At 39.6% G+C, this 23,555-nt stretch overlaps 1 protein-coding gene across 1 annotated transcript in view; it reads left to right on the top strand.

The window, feature by feature from the left end:
- Nucleotides 1–1,258: 1,258 nt before the first annotated feature.
- MYO3A (myosin IIIA) overlaps nt 1,259–23,555 on the top strand; it is a 134,896-nt gene continuing 112,599 nt past the window's right edge. Inside the window, exons 1-3 of the mRNA XM_067291809.1 lie at nt 1,259–1,275; nt 10,028–10,210; nt 15,138–15,272. Coding sequence (XP_067147910.1) covers nt 10,043–10,210; nt 15,138–15,272 — 303 coding nt within the window. The 5' untranslated portion in view covers nt 1,259–1,275; nt 10,028–10,042. The remainder of the gene's footprint in view (nt 1,276–10,027; nt 10,211–15,137; nt 15,273–23,555) is intronic.

Here is a 23,555-nt window from a genome sequence, read left to right on the forward strand (position 1 = left end):
ACAGATCCAATCGGGGCAAAGGAAAGGTTGTGGAGCAGCCAAAAATGAAAGGTGTTAATAAAAATTACAGCACCTTAAACTTCCCCTCATAAATTTGTACAATGAAGAGTACAGACTAAAAAAGTTAACATTTTTTTTATATAGTAAACAAATAGTGCTTTGATGAAGGGAATTAAGGAGGCCTCTTTTCCTACAGATATCTGGCTCAAGGCTACTTAACTTTGGGTTTTAAGATAGATCCTATCTGTGGGAAAAGCATCAATAGGATGCTTTTCCCACAGTAAGGCATTTATAAGGCTTCTTGTCCATGTGATTCCTCTGATGCCTGGGATGGGGTGAGCAGCCTTTCACTTGATAGATATGTTCACATGGAAAGTCCAGTCCACTAACTACATGGTCTCTACCCTGCTTCCATGAAAGATGCAGAAACTTGATAGTGCTGAAAAACCTACCCCTCTGTCAGACTTGTCTGAGACCAATTTTTATTAGAAAAAATGGAAGGAGACACACTCAATGTGATGGCACGAGTCTCCTATGGAGTTGCATGTCCTTGGTGCTGGTGCAACATCCCTCTGAAAAGTTTGGCTTTTTCTGTGCCAGGATGAGGCAGCGGTCCTCCAAAGAAAACCTAAGAAGCATAGTTAAAGACCGGTTCGTAGGTCACATAGGAGCTGTACTGGTAACAGTCAGCCATTTCCCAACTTTTGAGCGCTGTGCCTTGCAACTTCCTTCTGCTATCATTTATTATGCCTATGTTGAGCTGCCACCATGCATTCACTTCTCTACAGTCGGTCATAAAGCGCGCTAAGTGTACGCACCGCATCTCAGTTATTTTGAATGGACTAGGTTAAGTCCCTCACACGTACGCATGAAGTTGAGCCAGGCGGCGAGGCCGCCGCAGACCCCAGGGCCGCAGGGCACAGCGCTCGCGGCTCCGCCGTGTGCTGCCGGGCAGGTGCGGCGTGACCCCGCACGGGCGGACCAGGCTGCGGAGCCGCTGGCCCTAATGTGGGCCGGGGCCGGCAGGGAGCGGGGCTGCCTCTGGCCCCGGCTCAGGGCGGCGCCGGCGAGGGGGCAGCGGGGCCCTCGGGGCCGCCCCCGCGGGCCGCCCGGCCCCAGCGGCGCCGGCGGGGGATTAGCGGGGCAAACCGCTCACCCGCCGCTGACCCCGGCCGGGCCGAGGAGGAAGAGGAGGAGGAGGAGGGCCCGCGGAGGCGGCGCGGCCTCAGCCCCCGGCGAGGCTGGCTCTGCGGGGGACCGGAGCGCTCACTGCGGGTAAGCCCCGGCCCTTGGCGCGGGAGGGGCCCGGGGGCCGCGCCAGGCCAGTGAGCAGCGCCGCCGCCTCAGGAGCCGCGCGGCGCGGCCCGGTGGCGCGGCCCCGGCTCGGCGGCGGGCTCTGCGGGCGCGGCGGGGCGGCAGCGGCGGGGCCCTCCGGGGCCGCGGGGTGCCGCGGCGGCGGCGGGGGGGGGCAGGGCAGGGGCTGGCACCGGTGCTGCGGCGGCCCGGGCCGGCCCTGTCGCCGGGCTCTGCCGCTCGCCTCCCCGGCTGAGTGCTGCTGCTTTCGCCTTGTCGTGTTCGTGTAAGTGATCCGCCGGAGCACAGCGTGGGTAGCGAGTGGCAGAGGGGTGCCCGGACGGCCTGAGGCTCGGGAGGATCCGGTAGCCCGGGACCAGCCGGTTTTGCCCGGGGCTTCTGGAAGCTGTAGCTGGTTGCGCTCGCCCGCTGGCACGGCGCCGCGCGAAGCTAGCGCTGCCCTGGCTGAACTACGCGCAGCGATATGGTTATGGAGCTTAACGAGTCAAATGTGAAATCTTGCTGCGTCCGCAGCATCCCGTGTGTACTCTTAACCCCGAACTTCTTGTGCGCTAACGTTAAGTGCTGGTAAATTTGCTTGTAGTGCTCTCCTTATCTTGCTGTCAAATGACTGTATCACCTTAATTTCAAGCTCTGCTGAAGCCAGTTGATATAGCTGATAAATTAATTTTGGGTTGCTACTTCAGTGTTGTTAGAAGTTCTAAGAAACAGGCAAGGAGTGAGTTCGCACCATATTGATTTTTATGGCCTTATAAAGTTTTATTGTGTTAAAATAGGAAAATTAAGTGATGCTTTAGCTTTGAAAGCTAAGTTCTTTGCTAATATATTGATCTAGTGTGTAGTCATTGAAAAATTATTCTCATCACTTGCTGTGCCTCTCTTCTGGGAGCCACCAAATGAGTCGGATATGATTCAGTTCACAGATTGTTAATGTCATTTCATTACTTCTGGTGGCACAAGGTCCAAATACGATTTGATAACGACACCATTCCCCCTTCCATTATTAATCCTGTTTTCATGGTTGTAATGCCCCTGCATAAATGTTCTCTGTTGGATGACAATTGTCATAAAAGTTTTTAGTTCTCATTTGTTTTCAGAATAACAGTGCTTCTAAAATTGACTATAAGAATTAACTTTAGCATTTTGGTTTTGTGTCCTTTTCATACCCTCCTATTATAGCTAAAGGTTGACTCTAAAAAATTGAAATCCTATACTGATTTCATGTTTGACCTCTGAAGAATTGTCATCCAGTGGACAACCCCTATGCATGAGATAAATTAGTAAATTTAATGCTTATAGCCTTCATCAGTTCTATAGCCTGTTGCTTCAAAAACCTCCTTGAATAAAGTTTCATGAGAACTGTAAACTTCAGCGTGCAGTAGGATCATTACTGTTGGTGTGAGAAAAATGGAGGAAAACCAGGGTGGCCCATAACATTGATAGAGATGTCTTCCAGCAGCACCCTCTGAGAACTTTTCTGAGAGTAAAGAGCTGGAGCCTCCTGTGAGTGCTGCTGGCCAGTTCAGCCGCAACAAGTCAAAATGTCAAGATCAGCTGAATAACAATCAGCAGATGAAATGTCAGTGTGGACACCCTATATGCATTTATCAATAGAAGATCAGGTACCAATACGGCACAGTACTGTTTCTCTATTTCATGTAATAGAAGTGTGACAAAGGTCAAGGAGTCCAGAGGCATCAAGTTACTCAGAACTGTCTTGCTTTGTTGGGAAAGTTGTTGCTGGATAACAGTCAGTAGAAAAGAAGGGTGTTTTGAGAAACAGAAGAAGCAGTTGCTCTGCCCTTCGAAGAGTGAACACTAAAAAGTGCCTTCAGAAATAGAAAAGTGCCCTAGGATTAACACAGATATTCTGAGTTGTGCCCAGGATATATGTTGCTAAATTTATCAGCTCTTCTTGCCTCCAGATGCTGTGAAGTAGCCACTTACTTCTGCATTTACATTAATTTGGGGTTTGGTTGTTGGGTTTAAAGTTTGCTTGGCAATGTCATTGCAAGATTCTTAACTTTTCTGTGCATCATCAGGCAAAATCCAAGACTGGCAATTTTCAGGTAGTGTTGAGAGACATGCTGGTTTTGATTTTTACTTGACTGTAGCATGGAGCTGGTATTACTCATTTTTGGCAGTTCTCAAGCTATAACTCCTTGCCTCCAGCAATTAACTAGGATAGGATTCATTTCTCCTAACTTAAGATGTCTGCATCTGAAGCTAGATAACTGGGTTCCTGTTGTAGTCAAAGGAGACTAGTCGGTATAATCAGTGGAGTGGAGAGAGTGAGTTTTCTTATGTTAAGGTAGATGCCAACCAGGTCAGGTGAATCAGTTTTTTCTTAGATTCCATTGATTGTTTTGGCTGGGTCTAAAATGAGATTGTGGTGCCTACCTTAGATGCCGACAGGTGTATTGTGCATTAGTTAGGTGAATGCCAGCTCTTGTGTTTCTCTTACTCATGTAAGCACACTGTAGTGAAAGCAAATGAACTAAAAGTTAGAGGGCTGCTGGTTTGTATTCCTCATCTACCACAGCTGGGGCTAATGCCCACTGCACAGCATTCAGCTTTCTCATCTGTAAGAACAGAGTTATAAAGCTGCTCATCACATATTTGTCAAATCTCAGTAGATGATGTATTTAGACATGGGACTCTCGAAAAGATGTGACATTACATTTATTTTTCCAAATATTCACTAGCTAGAAATCATATGTTTACATGCAAATGGTATAGTAAAAATGTGGTCAAAATCTTCTGGATATAGTTCTGTCCTCTGATCTACCATATTTTGTGGACAACAGCAGCAATATCTCAGAAAGTAAATCTGATCTCTTATTCCCTGAACAGATTCCAAGGTAGAGTTCATCTTAAATTTTCATTATAGAAATGAATTTAAGGCTGAGGGCTTGTTATCAGTTGTTTATAGACTGAATACAATTTATTGGGCTTTTACTTGGCCAAAACCCCCAAATGATGCTATAATTTAAGTAAAGTACTAGTCAAAGCTTTCTTTCTCCTACTGCAGTGTCTATAAATAACTGGTTTGTTGTTGGTCTTTTTTGTTTGTTTGTTTTTTCTTCTGTAGAAAGTTTCTTGCAGGTGACAAAGACTTAATTCTTCAGTTGTGGAAAAACACTGGGGGATGTGTAGAGCAGAAGGTACTAAGCAAACTGATGTACAGTCAAAGATAAACACATGGGTTGTATGAAACTTATGTAAACCTGCAAAATGTAAGTTTTTTTTTTTTTAGTTTAAATTGAAGTTAGTGTATTCAGCTTTTGATAAATGAAGTAAAACCAGCAGATCATGCTTCATACACTTGTTTTTAATTAACTGCCAAACTAGATAATCTGCTCACATTGAGCTTAGATTTAACTATAGTTCCCATCCAGATGTTGCTTGTATCATCATCAAGGATGATGATCCTTGATCATCAGAGGTCAGATATCCCAGTGAATTGAATGAGGATGGCATTGGGATTTCGGGAACAAAACTTACTTTCTGAGTATTGGACGAGGTACTGTGCTGTGTAAATGTACAGCTACATTTACACTAGCTTAGGATCTGAATTGCAATCTATGCTAATGGTTGAACAATCAAATTTGGGCATTTATCCAGAAAGTAAGTACTAGGTGTTAGTTTGATTAATACCATATTGTAGCCTCATATGCTCTTGGCTTGTCTGAGAATTCCATGCAGCAACCGTTAACTTTCTTATTAAATACTTCTCAGCATAGGCATAAACTCGGGAAGTAGGAGGAAATAAGGTTTTGTGGGGTTTTATTGTCCTATTTTATCAATTACTTCAAGGCCCCACTGTGCTTGGTACCTGACCAAAGGGCTTATAAACTTATGCAGAGCTTATAAATAAAATATAGGACAAAAGCAACAGGTGAAGGAAAGGTGAGGTATGGTAGAAAAGTTTTCTTGTTTGATATAAAAAGCCTCAGCAATCTCTGCATGAACATTGGTGGTGGGTTTTTTTGTTGTTGTTGTTGTTTTAGCATTTTGGGGGCATCCAGTAGGCAGGAGATTTAAGTTTCAGAATCTGAAGCAGCGCTACAGGGAGTGAAAATGTTGCTTTTGCAGGGGAATTGGACCAAATAGGCAATGTGAGCTAATGTTGTCAGCTCCTGATGTCCATCTCCCCTGACAAACATGAAGCTGTTTGACAAATTCAGGGTCACACTGTGTGCAGGACCTGTCTGGTTAAACATAAGTAGTGTTTGTAATGGAAAAGAGGAAATAACGTGGACAAATAAAAGAGCTACAAAGAAGATCTCAGTAGCTGTGTTTTGAACTGAATCAATGAGGTCCAGGCTCTAATTGTTAAGATCAGTAAACAAAAGATTTTGGTAGGCAGGAGACAAGATGCTGCTGAGAACCTAAAGGCTGGACATTTAAGTTATATATGAATAGGTATTTACGTTGCTAATCATCTAGGCTTCCTATATGGAGAAGGATGAACTACATGGAGAAGTGCCCTTGTTCTCAGCTCCATATGGAGGAAATTCATATGCTTACATTTATGTGAGATGAAGATCCATTCGGAAACTATTTGGGGGATGGCAGAAGGAATTTGTAAACTTTCATAGTATGAAACAGTGATAAACTTAGAGTGCTGAAATATAGTAATTTTTTTTAAACTAGTACAAATATCAGATTAAAATACAATATTCTATGTGAGATTTAGGGACCATTGTACTTGCAAACCAGGTTGCAGAAGCAGAAACTATTGCCTATTTCTGCTTAACACCATTGTTTGTAATGCTCTGTGGTCTTGACCATAAAGTCTTCAACAGTGCAATTGTTCAGGGGTCTGAGTTTCTTTTTATGATAAACACACTTCAGTGAATTATCATTGCAGTAATGTAATGGTCCACAAGTGATATACTGTATTCTTCATGAGACTATCCCTTTCCTTCCCTTCCCCTGCCCCCTCCAAACTAGCTATATATTGAAAATGGAGAATGCAGTAATCTGCTACCTTTGATATGGCTTGGGGCATCTCTGAACGTCTCTACTATGTGGGCTGAGATCTGCTGCATAGTGTGTATGTTTGGTGTGACCTGTGCAGTTAAAAATCACCTAGGGCTGGCTCATCTGAAAAATTCTCTCCCAATTCTTTGTGTTGTTATAACTGTGATAGCCAAATCACTGACACCAGATACACCTCTTACACATGCGTGCGCGCATACACACACACACGGCTTCTTTTCTTGGGACTCCAGAACTGGCTAATTTCTTTTTTCTAAAAACCCTGAATTTAGTCATTTTTCTGAGCACACTGGAAAGTGTTTTAGAAGGTTTTTATAGAGATTCAAGGGTACATTTGTAGCTCAGAAGTTTGGGTCAAGTAATAAGTTGTGTTTCTAAAGTAAATTTTTAATGCTGAGAAGTATGATAAATTACTCAGCTGTTGTGGCACCAGACATATTCCAGAGACAGTACTATTTATTGTTGAAATGTGAGGTTAAATCATTATCAGCTATCTCAACTTCACTAAGATGTAATAAACCATTATTCATCACTCAGAACACTTGAAATCATTCCATTTAATATATTTTGATAATAGAAGTGGAAGCAAACAATTTATATGCAAGGGCTTTTTCTTAAACATGGTGGAAGTGAGGAAATATGATGTTCGATATGACTTGTTCAAGTCATGATTCTGAAGCTGTAAATTGAAAGACAAAGGATTATGGTGAATAATTCTTTCTGGAATAGTATCCTTAAATTATTGAACTAAGTATGACAGTTATTAAAAGCTTTTATTTTTAAGTATATGTTTTTCTTAAGACAAGTAAAAGCACAACTGGTACAATTTGCAGAGGAAAATGCAAGCATATGACAGTATCTCTAGCACCATTTTCCAGTAACCAGATAACACCAGCAGTATCTTGTTTCCTCAGTCTTTTAACAGTTCTCCTTGTGCTAGTCTCCAGAGACAAAAAAGCAGTTGATATGGGGAGTCAATTAATTCCAGCTACATTCTGTTAATGTATAGGAGATCTAATAAAACCTGGGAAGTTGTTGGAAGCTGCCATTCATGATGCACACAATTTTCTTCAGAATGTACTGCCTGCTGTAAAGCTTTGGGTGAAAAGGTGGGGGTTTGGTTAAGGCTGTGGTTTGGGATCAGAGTTCCCTGCCTGGCTCTGCCCCAGGCTAAATACATGAAGCTGATCTTTGAATTCCTGTATCTCCAGTACTCCTTCTCTTTAAAGTGGAGGTAATGAGTCTTCCTTTCTTCCAGCTTCCACATATCTCCTGGAGTAAGCTGTCTGGGTCAGGAACTCTTACTGTACGTCCCTGTAACATGGGACATAGGAGGGCCTAAATCTTGGTGGACTGCTGTGTATTCTGTAGACAAGAATCTGTACGTAGACAGACACCGGTATGAGCTGGACATCTCCATTTTTAGGAGGGTCCCCGTTGATGGCTCCCTACTCCTCCTTGCCCTCCAAGAATCTTCAATTATGACTTGAATGAAAACTGTATACAAATAGTTAACTTCAGTCTTAAAAAACAGTGCTCAGAAAGAGAAATGCTGAAATTCTGTCACTCTGGTATTCCTTAAAGCAAGGTTTTGGGATTATGAATCATAATCCCATTATCACCTCAAAAGAATGTGATTATTATCTTGTATAGTCTCAGTTAAGAGCCAAATACAAACCATTTATTTACACAAAGTGATTTTAAAAAAGAATAAACATTCTAGTGTGTAAAAAGAGATTACCCTTATATTTGAGCACCATTCTATAGGTGAAAGAAAAAGAAATGTTCCGTGCACCAGAAGTGTTAGTAATTATTTTTGTTGATTCTCTGGAAAAGAGATGGTTTTGACTGGGAGTGGTAAAGCCTCTTAAGGTATGTATAAATGCTAAGCATGAGGTGGAAAGGTCTTCAGGAAGAGACTGCAGTCACCATCCTGACTGGGTTATGTTTATAGGAATCCTGGGGGAGGGTCGGACAGAGGATAGAGAAAATTTTGGATCTGGAGTAGAAATTTGGAGGTTTGCATACAAAAGCTTCATGTCTCCAAGTCTTGATCCTTTATATAAATAAGCTTATCTCTACTTTGACCTTAACCTGGGTTTGTGTTAAGGGAGATTTCACAATAACAGGTAAAATTAGGTCATTTTATTCATACAGCCCTTGAAATCAAGGTGCTTGGCCACTATCACAGTAGTCAGTGTGCAACAGACTTCTATAGGGTCCCTGGTGTTAGGAGGGTATTTCCCCGCTTTGCTGTGTGAGCTAATACAGAGATTGATCATACAGTTGCATGTGTATCAAAAAAAATAAAATAATCCATCTTCTGACCAATTAGTGAGCTAAGCAACCAAGAGCAGAACAGCAGGAGGAATCATGAAACCGAAGTAACCCCAAAGAGCTTGTATCATCCAGTGGAAAATTAGTCTAGAACGTGCCTGAAGTGCCGGTGTGCAGCTCCGACAATTTAAAGGGCTGGTACAACATAGTGTTTGTATAGCAGCCCGTTTCAGCTGCTTCTAGTTGATATACATGCTGGTGAATAAAGAAAGTATGGCCAGCATGACGGAAGTCACTGCTGAAACTGAAGCCATCGTGTTCACTATTAAGAAAGAAATACAGTATCACAGTGCAATTTCTGTCACTGGCTCAATACAGTATAAATTACTTTATAGCACTAGATTTATGCTTTTGACATGAAAAATCCAAAAATAATTACACTGTAGCATATTTTTAAAGTATTATGTGAAGATAGACAGTGATGCGGACTCTTAATAGCTGACTTGCTTATTTATTGTGTATTTACTCAGTAGGGACTTAAGTCTGTCCTGTTCCCCACCCTTTTTCAATCTTGGCTCTGCGATTAGGAATATGAGAACATGATTTTTAAAAAGTTTCTAATGAGTTTTTTAATGCCTAGTAAAGGTAGGGCTTTCTGGGGGGGAGAGGTGTCCTTTGTTTTTTGCTTACTTTTTCTTAACACTGTATAGGTGCTGAATATTTAGCCAGTGTGAAGGCTAATATTAGTGAATTTTATCCATCATTGACCAGAGCATAGGTGTAATCTTTTCTTTACGGTATGTAAAATAGGTGTTAATGAATGTACATCAGTAAACACATTTTCCATGACTGTGAATGCTTTGTTGTCAGAAAACTGTAATATTGTGAACAGATCTACCACTTTGATCTGTTTGGGCTTAAGTATATAAAATATACATAAAAATGTAAATATTAAGAGTTGAATTATAAAACTGATTGTCTACTATTAAAGTTTGAATGAACCTAATGCTGCTCCTTAACAGAATTTTTCCCCCCTGCTGCCTGGTTCTGGGTATTGGAGCCAAATTCTTTTGGATTTTATGTAACAGTAATCTGTGAGCTTGGCACCCACTCACCTACCCCTCAAAAAACCCCCAAAGAGTAACATTTTAGCTTTGTTGGGGTCTATGGGAACGCCTCCACTGACTTCCCTCAGTCTGGAAGTTAGTTCAGATGATCATTTAAATCTCCCTTCATTTGATACTGTGCTGACTGCACATACCTGTGTTAAGTGCAGTCTTTCTTGTTCCTTGTGCTTTCAGTGCAGGCACGCTATGTGCAAAAACATTTCTAGCATTTGAGATTGGAATATGTATTTCTTTTCATATTTGTAGTGAACCAATTGTTATTAATCATTTAGTCAGTGAACACTGAAATTCTCACTTTTTCCTAGGAACCAGCATTTGAGATGCTTCCATTAACTGGGAAAACAATAATATTTGATAGCTTTCCTGATCCTTCAGATACGTGGGAAATAATTGAGACTATTGGCAAAGGAACATATGGAAAAGTTTTCAAGGTATTAAATAAGAAAAATGGCAGCAAAGCAGCAGTCAAAATCTTGGATCCTGTTCACGTAAGCTACTTAAATTACTTGTGTTTCTGTTTCTTATTCCATTGTAACTGAATTTATTATGTAATTTTTTTTTAAAGCTTGGTATATTGTTTACATTAGAATTGATAGAGAAATAAATTGCTTCAACCTGTTAACTAAAATGTATTTTCTAGCTATCAAAGCATTTTCACTTGATAAGTGATCTTGGAAGTGGGTGCATATGGTAAAAGTCAGAAACAGAACTAAATTTGGTTTTCTCTTTGGATTCTCCCTTGTTTATCTTTTACTTTCAGAAAGAGAGCTGATTGTTTTCCTTGGCAGTACCTCGAGTCCCAGCTTCTTACGGTTTTACTGTTGTTCCATTTCCTTTTCTTACCTACTAATCAGTAGGAAAATTCTGTACTTTGAAGGTACATCTGATGCACTTAAAGCATATATTTTGAGTATGTGCTCCTAGCTGAGTGACGTGCTACGAGTGACATTTCAAAATAGAACAGCGTACTTTATTATTGTTATTACTGGTTCTGCGTTTTCAGAATGTGCCAAAGTACTTAGATATCACAGAATGATCCATCTTTTCAAATGGAAAATACCAAGGCAATGGCTCCTACACACAAAGCACCAGGTAATTAGGAGGTGGAATTATTATGTAGTAGTATATGTTTTGTTCCCAATAATTTGCATTTGTTGGATGGCAAATTAAGACTCAAAGAGTCAAGAAGAACTTTGTCCCTTTAGTCTGGTTTGTAAAAGCAGACTCCATTGACTTTGGTAGCATTGCATGTGGCTGCTTGGGATTTTTCTCGAGAACAGTAACCCGCAAAATGCGGACAAGGAGCTGCTGCTATTTTTCCAGTCAAAAGACTCCTTTAGTCCTCATCTTTTCCTCTCCTAATGCAGAGTCACAGTTTCCATTTGGCTCATAGGTCTTGCCTGGCATGTGCTGCTGACTGGTTTGCCACCATCTGGTACATGCATACACACCGCAGCACTGTACAGCAGCAAGAGGAGGTGTCAGTAGCCCCAGCTGCAGTCCAGCCTTGTGCCACATCTTTTGCCTTGATGTGAGGTGTGTGCTTCCACTGTGCGATCCTCGGGAGGAAGAGAGGGGCATGTCATGCCTCGTGAAACGCTGCAGCCTGTGCTCTGGGGCTGCACACAAGGGCTATGCTGATGCCTGTGTCGAACTACAGTCCCGTGGCCTTTAAGTCCGTGAAATGTGCTCACTCTCCTGCGTTATCTTTGTGTTCCCTGTTGATGTGCTTTTCCCTTCAGTATGCTTTCAAAGCAACAAAAGGGGGCTCATCTCACTTCAGCATCACGTACCTCTTCAAAAGCAAACATGATTCACAGCCACGCGATAAGGATCTTGGTGAATTCAAATACACTGGAAACATTTTTGACTCTATTGCTTTATGTAAACAAGGTTGCTTGTTTTGTTTAAGCAGGACTGACTTGCAGTTGGTGTTCATCTAAATGCCTGTGTGGCAGGAAATGCTTCTGCTTCTGTCTATTTTACAAGAAACCAGGAATGATTCTCTACCAGCAGCTAGTTATAGAGGGGATCATTGAAGGAATCGGGAAAACTTTCAGTGTTGTATAAACTTTGAAAGTTGTAATAAAAAGGAAAAGGATGAAGATGGGAGGAAAGAAGAGAAAATAAAGTTGCTATTAGGAGAAGTAGAAAGAAATTAAATAGAATATAAGGGAGTAGAATGTGAAGAAGCCAGAAGAAATGAGGGAAATACACTGGGTAAAGATACAACTTAGGAAATTTAAGAAGGAAAAAGTTAGAACTGCTAAAACCAGATTCCTTTTTTAATGAAAAAAGTTAGATTAAGAGTGCCATCTTCTTGCTGTTTCTTTGGAAAACTATTCAGTAAAAAACTATTTTTTTTCTTCTTGAAATCACTTGAAAATTAAAGGGTTTTTTTTCCTCATCCCAACTGCCAAAAAACCTACTTGTCACCCTGACTTTCCATAAACGGAGAATTTTCAATTGAAAACATTAAGAAATTGGTTTTCCAGCATACTCCTGATATTTTTCAAAGAAGGCAGATACCTGTTTTTTGAAAACTTCATCTTGTTTGAAAAGTAGATTTTTTTTCCCCCTCTAATGAAATTTCTAGTGGAAAATTTTTGATCTGCTATATAAAGATGTCTTGTTAAGTAGCCAAAGAGGTGAGCTGAGGATACTGATAGGTAGTGGAAAGTCAGTAATGCAGTCAACGTTAAACTCTAAGACTTTAATTTTTAACTGAATCTATAGTCCTTTTTATTCTAAATATACTATCCTTTTCCTCCCTTCTGTTTGTGGGATGTCTGAAATAGCTACTGAACCTACATGTCACTGCTAAAATGGCAATCCAATGTTAGAAACAGGGTGAAAGGAATATACTAGGCCTCTTCTTTTTGTTGAAACTGAAAATATTATTGGTGGCTGCAGAGGGAGCCATTGCAATGAAGAAAAAAGTACTTTAGAGATTTTCTTTTTTTAAATTTTACCATTTTTTTCTTTGAAGATGGTTTCAGGATTGTGCGACTTGAAGTAGACTTAAAAAAAGGTGGGGGAGTGCTTTTATATCACTAGGTATAACTGATACTTGCAAATTAAACTAAGAAATTACATTACTGTAGGTGGCATGTGATTGAAGAAAGCATTTCATGTTTAATTCTTTTAGAGCTTTCAGATTCTCTCTGTTGAATAGCAGCTCAGATTTTTGAAATGAGAATAGATAAAGATGGAACTGAGAATGTTCTTAATCTTGTTCTCAGGGATCCGTGTAAATACCATTGTACTTTAGGACTCTGAGCCAAATTATCCTGCATCTAAGTTCACATGAAGATATTCCCTGTACTGTTTCTAAAAGAGGTGCTCTCTTTTGCTATGTTCTATGCAGATAAATATGTTAAATTCAACCAAAATTATCAAGTTTTCTTCTGTCATAAAATGCAGAGGAAGATTTTTTTCTTTCCATTACAGATAGAATTAATATTCTATTCATTTATTTCTCTCTCTTTCCATTTCTCCTCATGATGGTAAAAATCTCATAAAATCTGAGTACCCCTCAGGAGACAGAAACCTCTATTAAATCACAGTAGGACAGTGAGCTAATTCTCTTCCAGTTTCCCCAAGGCAACCATATCTTTTGTGTGTAGTTTTTGGCTTTTGGCTGTCTTTGTTTTTTTGCTTTATGATTTTTCCTTCTGTTTTACTGGATGCATTCTCTCTCTTCATCCCCTCCTTATCTTCCACTCTTTCCATTTCTTCCCTCTCACTCTTGAATGCCTTGGTTCTTTCATCCTTCCTTCTCTTTTTTTTTATTGGCAGTATTCTGTGTTGTGCTTATGGGAAATTAGCATAAAGTGAGTTCCTCCTTTTTGGAAAGAGAGGAAAGTTTCAGCTGTTTTTTGCTTGTTCCAGTGAGAGGTCTCTAAAGCCTGGCCTTGTGAGAGGACTTACTTTCATAACCTCAATATGAAAATTTAACAGCCCAATTCCTGAATATGTTGTGGAAGGGAGAAGAAAAGGGGAAATTCTTTGAGACCAGCCAAGAAGTGGCCAAATATGAAGATCATGAATTTGATTTAATGTTGGAGAGATCTGTATATGAAACAAGCGAGCAAAGTCCTCGTGTGGCAACGTAGGGGCAGATGCCTTTGGTGCTGATCAAAATGAGAGGAAATGTCATTGCTGGGAGTACAAGTATCCCTTTTCTCTGCTGCAATCATGTCCATTTAGTGGTAGTCGGTCAGGGGAGTGGGGAGACAACAGTTTTTCAGCATTGAGTAAGTGCTTTTCACTGAGGTGTGGTTAATGGCGTTCATAGGTAGCCTTCCTCTAAAATTGATTTTTTCATCTTTGTATTTCTCTTTCAATTGATTTAATTACAAATTATAACAAATAACATTTTTTTTCCCAAGAACTAAACAATGGGGGGAAACGACTACAGCTATTCTGCCTCTACCTGTGACCAGGATGGATTGAATACCTTCTCAGCATGACTGAACCAGTCTGCTAGTATCCTTCTGTGGGCCCTTCCAGGACCCAGATGGAAGGGGTCACCTGAGTTGCCCAGTGCCTGCAGTTGCTGGCATCCGTGTTTGGTCTGAAAGGGCTTTCACAGCATGTGGTGCATGGTTGACAAATCTTGTCCTCTTCTCTTGCCTCCCAGAGGACTTCCCTCACTGTGTAAGAAATCTAAAGTCTGTAACAACAGACTGACAAAAAGCCACTACTCTTGCAGTCCAGAGGGAGAAGCCAAAGAGATCATGGATATCACTAGTTTCTATGATAGTAGAGAAGGTGTTAGAAAAGTTTCCAGATGATTCCAGAAAGAGAAATAATAAACTAATAAGATGTGGCTGTAGTCATGTTTGGTTGTGCACAGAGGGGAAGAGAGGTAATTCCAGCTGCACCGTTTCTAGCTGGGAACACCCTTGAGACTAGAAAAGTGATTTGTGACTTCCTGATACCCTGAGGCATCTGCATGCTCTCCCAAAAACTCACCAGTCCCTTCCAACCCACTTGTGGGTTGTAGTGACTTCATGTAGGTTCCTGTTCACACCATGATGTCGTTACCTTGAAATACTCCTTCTCCAGCTTCCTAGAGGCCCCCCTGCCACCCTCTGTGCTTTAGCTGAAATTGGTAAAAGACCAAGTAAAAAACAGGTGATTGTTTTGTACTGAATAAACAAAACAAGCTTTGTAGCCCTGCAAATGGTACACTAATGCCTGGTTTGATTAACTGGTATACATACTTTTTTTTTTTTTTTTTTTTTTTTTTTTTCATTATTTCAAACAAAATTTGAATAGCCTGAAAGCCCTGTGTGTGGTGGGTGCAAGTGTTTGGTGTCTCTCTCTCTCTCTCTCTCTCTTTTTTTTTTTTTTTTTTAATGCATATCATGGCTTTACTAACTGCTATGTGTTTCTCATTTGTGACACTAGGATATTGATGAAGAAATTGAAGCCGAGTATAACATTTTGCAAGCTCTCTCTGATCATCCCAATGTAGTCAAGTTCTATGGCATGTACTATAAGAAAGATGTGAAAAATGGAGATCAGCTTTGGCTAGTACTTGAGGTAAATAATTCAGAAAAATAAGAGTTTTCTTTGAGCTGGCTTTTCTATGTTGAGTATAAATCAACAAATCAAGTACAAGTAATTTGATGTTTTTCTTTAGTATGGTTGCATGTGTAGTGGTAAATGCTGTTCTTTAGTCATTTTAGCTTTCTCAATTCATAATGTGCTTTGATTTCAGCATTCTTATTTTGTAAATTTATACCGTTAATGCTGTGTCTTCAGAATCAGGGTACAAATGCTAGTAGAAATTGATAGAATTTTCTACCTAAAATCCTTCTTTGGTAAAAAGCTTGTCATGGAAATCTTCCTCCAGTATCACTTGTTTGAATATCACTAAGCTATGGTATAACAGTTAAAGTAACCAATATGATGAGATTTTTTTCTAAATGACATGATAGAAATTAATTATTTGAGAAATTTTTTTTGCAAGTAGAATACACAAATATACATAGACAAATAAGCCAAGAAAAAACAGGCTACTGCCCTCACTCATTTGCCAGGTATTGTTGACAGCAGCAGGATTTCCCCAAATGAAATCAGAAGAAAGCAGGATCTGTAATTTGATTCAGTCTTTAATTTTGACTAATCTAGGAGCAAAGAGCTTCATCATTGCTGTTTTCATAGATTCACTGAGACCTATTCTGCAAAAACTCCCCCCTCTCTCCAGAGGGGATTCTCTCTGATGTTTCAGGATTGACCTCAAGATGACACAAAGGCAAGTGAACAATGTCTCTACCAGGAATAGTGTGGCTTTCATAACAGTCAGAGCTCTTGCCGATGTTTGATCAGTGTTTGATAAACTTGAGATTGAAGAATTTGTTGTATTTTATCATTTGCCAGCTAAATGTATACAACCCTTCTGCCAAATACCTCAGATAGCAATGGGATCTTATCCTGGAAACAAGCTCTAAAAAATGCATAAGTTCTAAACGCTTTTCCAAAGTCTTCTGACCTGCACAGAATTTTTAAGAATATTTTCCCTTGGAAATCATAATAAATGATTAGGTTAGACTGAAGTCAAAAGATGTCAGCTCCTCATGTAGTGAGAATCTTTGAAAATCTAGCTTCTGTTGTGTCTGCTGGGCATTTGAACCTCCATCTGTGCAACTTCTGGCATGTACAGGGCTGATGCCGAACAATCAAGGTAGGACAGACTGTGTGAGGAAGCATTCAAGTGTTTATATTTTAACTTTATTTTTGGCATGGCTTTATTTTTTAAATGTGAAAAATGCAAGCTACATCTGGAGTATAAGTTTCATATTTAATCTTTGGGTGCAAAGCTGTATGCATGCATGTACTGCTGTGGAATCTGTGGAAGAGTCTTGGATGCTTTCTGTCACTGCACATGTAGAGCTGTGAATTCAGTGGGTTTTAATTTATGTGTGTATACATAGGCATGAGTAGAAAATTTAATTCCAGTGGTAACTTTTGTAAAGCTTGTCTTAATAAAAATATCTGTGAAAGAAAACCATCATGGAACAGATTCCTCTGTTGAAGTGTCACCTTCCTTTTAGCTTGTATGCAGCTTTATGGGGCCATTTCAGTTTGCTTTTCACAGTAGCTATTTAGATGTCTTGCAGTTTATAAAAATAAAGATTTTTTTTTTCTTTTCAGTATATGTATTTCTAAATCCATAAAAGTGATGATTAGTCTCTAATTTAGTTTAGAGAGCTCTGTTTCCATTCTTTAGGGTTTTTTTTTTCATTTTATCATAAAGGAGCATTTTCACTTCAGAACTGTTGCTTCCCCTGAAGAGGAGAATCCAACCTTGAAATTTAGATTTGGGGAGGGTCTGTGTGATCCTCTGAAATGAAGATAGACCTTTTGCAGTCAGAACCTAGTCTGGAGATAAGTTTCCAAGGAGAGGAGAGACAAATAGCATAGACCAGTGCAGTCTGAAGAATCTGAAGCAGCTTCCAGAGTAGCTGAATGCAAAATGATGAAAAGGGGGAGAAGCAGGGAATTCAGCGCAGAGAACTAACTGCGGTCTTCTGGATTCCCACAAAGCTGTAGCTGCCAGGAAGAGCATTGAAAGCAGAGCTTGTTGATCTACTCTGCTTTTGTGCTTGGTGATGGGATCTGTGGGCAGGAGGTTTTGAAGAGAAGGCTTTTGAAGTTCACTAAGAATAGGTTATGATAAATGGTAAAACTCAGCCTTTAGGAATGGACCTAGAGCCCCTACTTAGAAGCAAAATTACATTGTGGAGAGTTAGACTTCACCTGTGTAGATGTGATGAAAACATTTTTTTCTAGAGGAAAAAAAACTGAGTCATGTCTCTAAGACATGTCCCATGCTATATATCAACAGCAGGCCAGTCTGGGAAGAAAATTAGTTGTTAGGTTTCTTTCTCCCTAATTCAGTCTCACAAGTTATCAGCCATTCTGAATACTGGGAAAGTCCTTAGGTGGTTTTATGATGGTTATTGCTGTCTTGGTGTTAAATATTCCGCTTCCTCTCTCCTACCATCTCTGTTTTCCAGGAAGAATCTGTTCTTGCATAACTTGCTCCCTTTTGAACCTGAACTCTTTCAAATTCCAGGACAATACAGTTGGACATTCCATTTTTAATGAAAATTGATACCTTATTTGGTGCTCACTCTAAGGCATTTTGCTAACTATGTCAACAGTGAGGCATAAGATGTTCACCGTCTAGGTTGAAGGTATTGTCCTTGACTAGATGTTACTAAATCAGATGAGTATCAGGAAATATTTATCTACAACTAAATGGAATTAGGAGCTGACCTGTTGGCTTGGATCATCCATCAGCTTTCTGTGTCTGTACAAGCCAAAACCATTTGCTTCAGAGTGATGGTAAAGATCTGTTACAGAATAATTCTGGGTAGACAGGACATTTCTTCATAACCTCATTGCTTAGTAATTGCTTAATAGCATGTGCTTTTAGAGAAATTCTTTTTGCAATTTAAGGTGAAATTCCTCATTTTCTACTGAATATTTGGATTTTATTTTCTTGGTTGTACATATCTATCTCTGTGCTAATGTGCAAAATACCTAGCTGATCTTGTAAAGCCCTTTTGAACATCCAATGTTATAGGTTGGAAATATGCTTCTGGGAGAATAGGAGCTATTGTTCATTTGAAAAAAAAAAATTATTTTAAAGAAACAAACACTTTTTTGATAGAAAGCATCAGGAGATCTCTAGTCAATCTTGTACTTTGATTTAACCTGTCAGTTGTGGTACCTCTAATCTTTTAGAAAGTGCTAAAAGTTATTGATTATGGTACTATTTAAAGAAATTTTCATAATGATTACTTGGAAAAATAAAGTTAAACAGCCTTTTCTGGTAACACTGCTTCCGTGTATAGCCTCTCTAATACAGTATTTGTAGGAGAAGAACAAAATTGCTGTGTAGTGTTCATCTTAACACATGAAGACCTAAATTTGAGACCAGTAAAGAATATAGATTTTACAAACCATAAACAAGTAAAGAAAAACTAATATTGTAAGATCTTTTAATGTGATTAGCATTTTTTTGGTGATAAGGTAACCTAACTTTCTTAATTCAGCATTTTTTGACAGAAACAGCCTACAGGAATGAATGTGAAAAAAGAATACATCTGTATGGAATAAAAGTACTCATACTCAGCTCATTAACACCCTGCTCACTGTAGGCCACACTAGGAGAGGTTAAACACCGGCCCCTGGGTGGATGCTGTTCCAGTCACACTTACAACAGTGAACGTTGCTAGAGAGGACTCCTGCAAGGCTGATTAAGCTTTGTCACGTGTGTCCAGAGATGCAGGCAGAAGAAATTAGCTATTCAGTCTGCGATGAAAAGAAACCACTTGAGTATTATACTTGGGATGAATCAGCTAAGCAGTTTCATGTCAGCAGACCTCAGTGTGATGACAGTGCTAAGGCATTGTGTGCTGTCGCCTGTTTCTTTCTGCTCTGGATGTTTGGAAGGGAAAGGATCTGAGATAACTGGAAATCAGCTGATGGAAGGTGGAGCAGAGACGCAAGTCATATCGGGTCCTGCAGAAGAGCATGCAGGTCAAGGGCAGGTGGGGGGCACAAGTGGAACAGTACTTGCCTGCAATATACTGCAAAAAAAGCCTAGTAAAGACTGAATGAAGGATCAAAACACCACAGCAGGGTATTACACAGCTTTTACTTGCTACTGTGAGCCAGAGGCCAAGAGTTGAAATGCAATATATTTTCATAGTTCATTTCCTGTGCAGGTCAGGTAGAACTTCAAGAAACACTTCAGTTCCATTTTTAAAAGACACATTTTGTCATATTTGAGATGGATTTGGATGTGCAAGTCATATAAGAAAGCACTAGCTTTCTTTATATTTTACCATTCTCTATATATTTTTATGCTTAGGAAATATGGGGAGCATCAATTATTTTTATAGTAATCAGAAGATTTTTGTATGAGTTAAAACTGAGCTTGGTCAAGGGGGAAAAAAAAAAAAGTTTGGATGGAACAGCTTCTGATCCAAAAGTATAGTTTTGTAAGATCAAAGCATTTTGTAGGGACCATTCCATTTCTGGAGGGATGGAGGGAATTGTCAAGATGTAGAAATAAATCTTTTTGGCTCTGCTGAACTGCAGGAAGTCTGTCAAAGCATTCTGTTTAGGTGTTTTGGTTTTCCTACTGCATATGTGAACACTTTAAGAACATTTTGGATGTCCTACTGAGTCAGACCAATGGTCTGTGTAGCCCAGCATTCTGTCTCCTATGGTGGCCCTAGAAGATACTGCTGAGGGAGAGTCTGTCCAATTTCTGCAGTCAATTTCCCTCACGCTCTGCAGCACCCATGATTATTGTATTATGGATGTCCCTGACTATTCTGTTTACTATCCATTTGTGTATCCTCTAAACCTGATGATACTGTCATATTGCACAGTCTCCTCTTGGAGCACACAATTTTGAATTTTGTGTCAATATTCTATACTTGTTACTATATATAATTCCACATAGTAGAATATAATGTTTTTGGCTTTATGAAAACATTTCTGAATCATAATACTTTTGAATGTGTGGCAAGAAATTCAGAATTCAGAAATTTAGAATCCTGTTCATTTGAGAGAGGAATATGTTGCAATTTCCAGCGGACTAAAAGCTCTGTTTTCTAGCCATCTCTAATATTAAAATACTTTCACAAACAATGTTTGAGTAAGTAGGACTATCTGTACCATTGCTACTTATGCACATTCTGGATTTAAATCAACCCAATTCATCTCTGTTCTCAAGAAAAAACTTTTTGTTCCAATGTGTCATCTTTGTCAGAAGAATCATGTAGAAATGTGGAATAGCTTGTGATTGGAACATGATTCTCTAAAGAAGCAGCATGTTAGCTTTTTCTACTTCCTCAGCCTTTTCACATGGGAAAATAAATACATTAAGGAGATTGGTAATTTGTATAGTCCTACATTGTTGCAGGCAGGTTGATATACTTTGAGTTTGATCTTCTGGATGTTTCTTATGTTAATTAAGCCTGCTTATCGGACACCAATAACTTGGAAGAATTAGGGAAAGATTATCATGAAGGATTATTACGATCCAGTTGGCAGGTATGATTGCTAATTTAAAATCTGCCTGCAGTGATTCAAAATTGTTATTTAACTTTGATCTTTAAAAGTTAACATCAAGAGGAAAAATTAAAAATGTACAAATATTTAAATTCTCTCTTTACATCCTTGAGACACTTCTACTTATGTTGCTTTTTTCTTTTTTCAAAAAGAGCAAAACCAATAAACCCAGTAAATAGAAGCTCCTAGGAGTTAGACGTAAACTAGACTTTACAGAAAAAACTGTAGTGCTTCAGCTTGCCTGGTACTCTTTTTGCAAGAATAGGTGAGGTACCAGCCCCTTGTGTGGATAGGTTTTGATCTGCATGAGGACACTTTTATTACGACTTTATAGCTGATCCCATATGGAAATGAGAATAGACTGACAATATGCCAAGCTGCCCAACTACCAACCTGCTATGCCAGGGTAACAGGAGTCCATTGCTACTAGATTAGTTCTAGCGGCTTGCCCGGCTTTGGAGACCTCGGGCATCTAATCAAAATACTTTTAACTGTATAAGAACTGTGGGAGAACCTGCCTAACAAAGACTGTTACTGGGTGCTAAACACATAGCAAGCCTGGGGAGAAAGTGGCCGTTTAATGTAGTTCTTATTTAATTACCAATTGTGAGGGCAGTTGCAATTGTCTGCTGAGTACATGTATGTCTAATGAGTACATAACAAGCTAAGATCCCCTCATGTAGGTCTGTTATGTATTTGTTTTCATCTTTCAGAAGAATAGCCATTGCTGAACTTGTGCCTTGATGGTGAGCCTGACACATGTAGATTGCCATTCCAATTGCAGTCAGTTACTCTCTCTGTCCCAATACTAAAGGTCCATCTTCATATCGGAGAGCTTGCATCAACATTTAAAGCCAGAGCAAACAAATGGATTTGGAAATAGAGAACACAGGGGATAAGAAGAGTCAGTTGTGGTCTCAAACAGCCACAAGAATTTTTCAGTTTTGCAGTAAAGGAGAGTTATTAAGGAGGAATTTGAAGGAGGATAGCAATGTGGTTTTCTGTTTGTTTTGGCTGCTCCTTCAAAGCAGAAAGGAAAATGTGTTATGCTTACAATTAGCAAGTGATGGATGCTAGGCATTGTGGGTTAATAAGGGCTGGGAGCAGATCTGTTGCTGTCAAAGGAGAGAGCATAAGTCTGCTACAGGTCTTGAAAGTAAAAGCAACTAGCTCATGCTTGATGTGTTTGAGAAGGGACAGCCAGCATGAGTTTTCGAAGGAAGAATGGCATGGTCAGAGGTGGCTAGTTAGGGACAAGAGCTCAACAAGGCTAAGAAAAGAAGGTGTTGCAGTAACTCCTGAATAAAATGAAGAAAGTTCAAAGGTACGTCAGCACTGTTGTATCTGGCCTTGAGTGAATCTTCTGTGCTGTTACACAGAATATGCGTATTTGGTGTTTGGAGAGGAAAATTTAACAAATAAGACACTTACAAATGTCTGCAAATACTAACTGTGGTCACAAAGAGAGCCCTAGAATTCATGAAATATGTATAAATTTTCCTTGCAGCTTCATAAATGAATGGTGACAGCATGATTTACATATATGTCAGATAAAGAAAAATGTGTATAATTAATGTCCAAATCTTGTGTTGGTAATGTTTTTGGATCCTTCACTGACCTACTTTACATGGAAGAGTTTCTGATCATGTTGCCTTTTAGACATCCCATGTAATTCTAATATTTGGTGAAACACACACACAAAAAAAGAACTCTGTTTTATAATGTCTCATCTGTGAAATATAATTATGCATCTAAAGAGACATCAGTCTGTGGAGAAAGTAGGGGAGTGAAAGCAGCAGGTCCAATTGCCAGATTGCGTTGGGGAAATGAGATTTTTTCAGTTAGAGAGTTGAGATGCTAACAATACAATTCTAGATTGCAATGTAGTGTGCTATAAAAGAAGAGCAACCAGCATCCAAAAGAAAATGTAGTTATCAGTGATTTTTTAAATTTGAGGCTGAAATAGCCAGAAGCATGATATGAACTTTTAGGATCAAGACAACTGTAGTAATGTATTATTAAATTCAGGCCCCTTTCCTACCTCCACACACATAACGGAAGGTAGAAACATATCATCCACATATTCCTGCTGGTGTTGTTTGACTTAAACAGCTGAAGCCTCAAGCATGTTGAGAGATGGGAGATTTGAGTGATGTAAAACACAAGAGGCAAGAAACTGTAAAAAAGAGACTCTTCAACTTTTACACTCACCTCCAACTTTGCGGTAAGTGATGGTGTATTTACTTCCAATTCATTAAATTTGATTTTATGAGCTCTATAGGGGAACTGATAATTTCTGTGCACTAGGTAAATAGATCCATGTTTTAAAAAAGCTATTTGTCTGCATAATGTTCCTTGACCAGAGCAACAATTCCTTTAGACCTCAATCCCATATCCCGGTCTGAAAGGGCAGAGTCCTATATATACATGGATCAGAGGCAGGGTATGGTTCGTGTAATGAGAATGTGCAGTCACCCCCACATGGCTGACACACAATAACTCTTCACAGGATATTGCTTCTTTTCTGCATCCAGGAATAGACTATTGCTTTAGAGGGTTGTGAGTGCCAAAGCAGGTTGGGGGCAGAAACGAATAGCTCAAAGCAAGGCAGGCAGTTCTGTCCTTTTCTCTTATTGTGCTTTTCAGTGTCATGTAAGAATCCCGTTGGCTATTAGTAAAGCATTTTTCTCTCCATTAGTTTTATCTCTGTCCTTTCTCAGCTAATGA

The sequence above is a fragment of the Apteryx mantelli genome, chromosome 2 (genome assembly GCF_036417845.1).
Source record: "Apteryx mantelli isolate bAptMan1 chromosome 2, bAptMan1.hap1, whole genome shotgun sequence".
NCBI lineage: Eukaryota > Metazoa > Chordata > Aves > Apterygiformes > Apterygidae > Apteryx > Apteryx mantelli.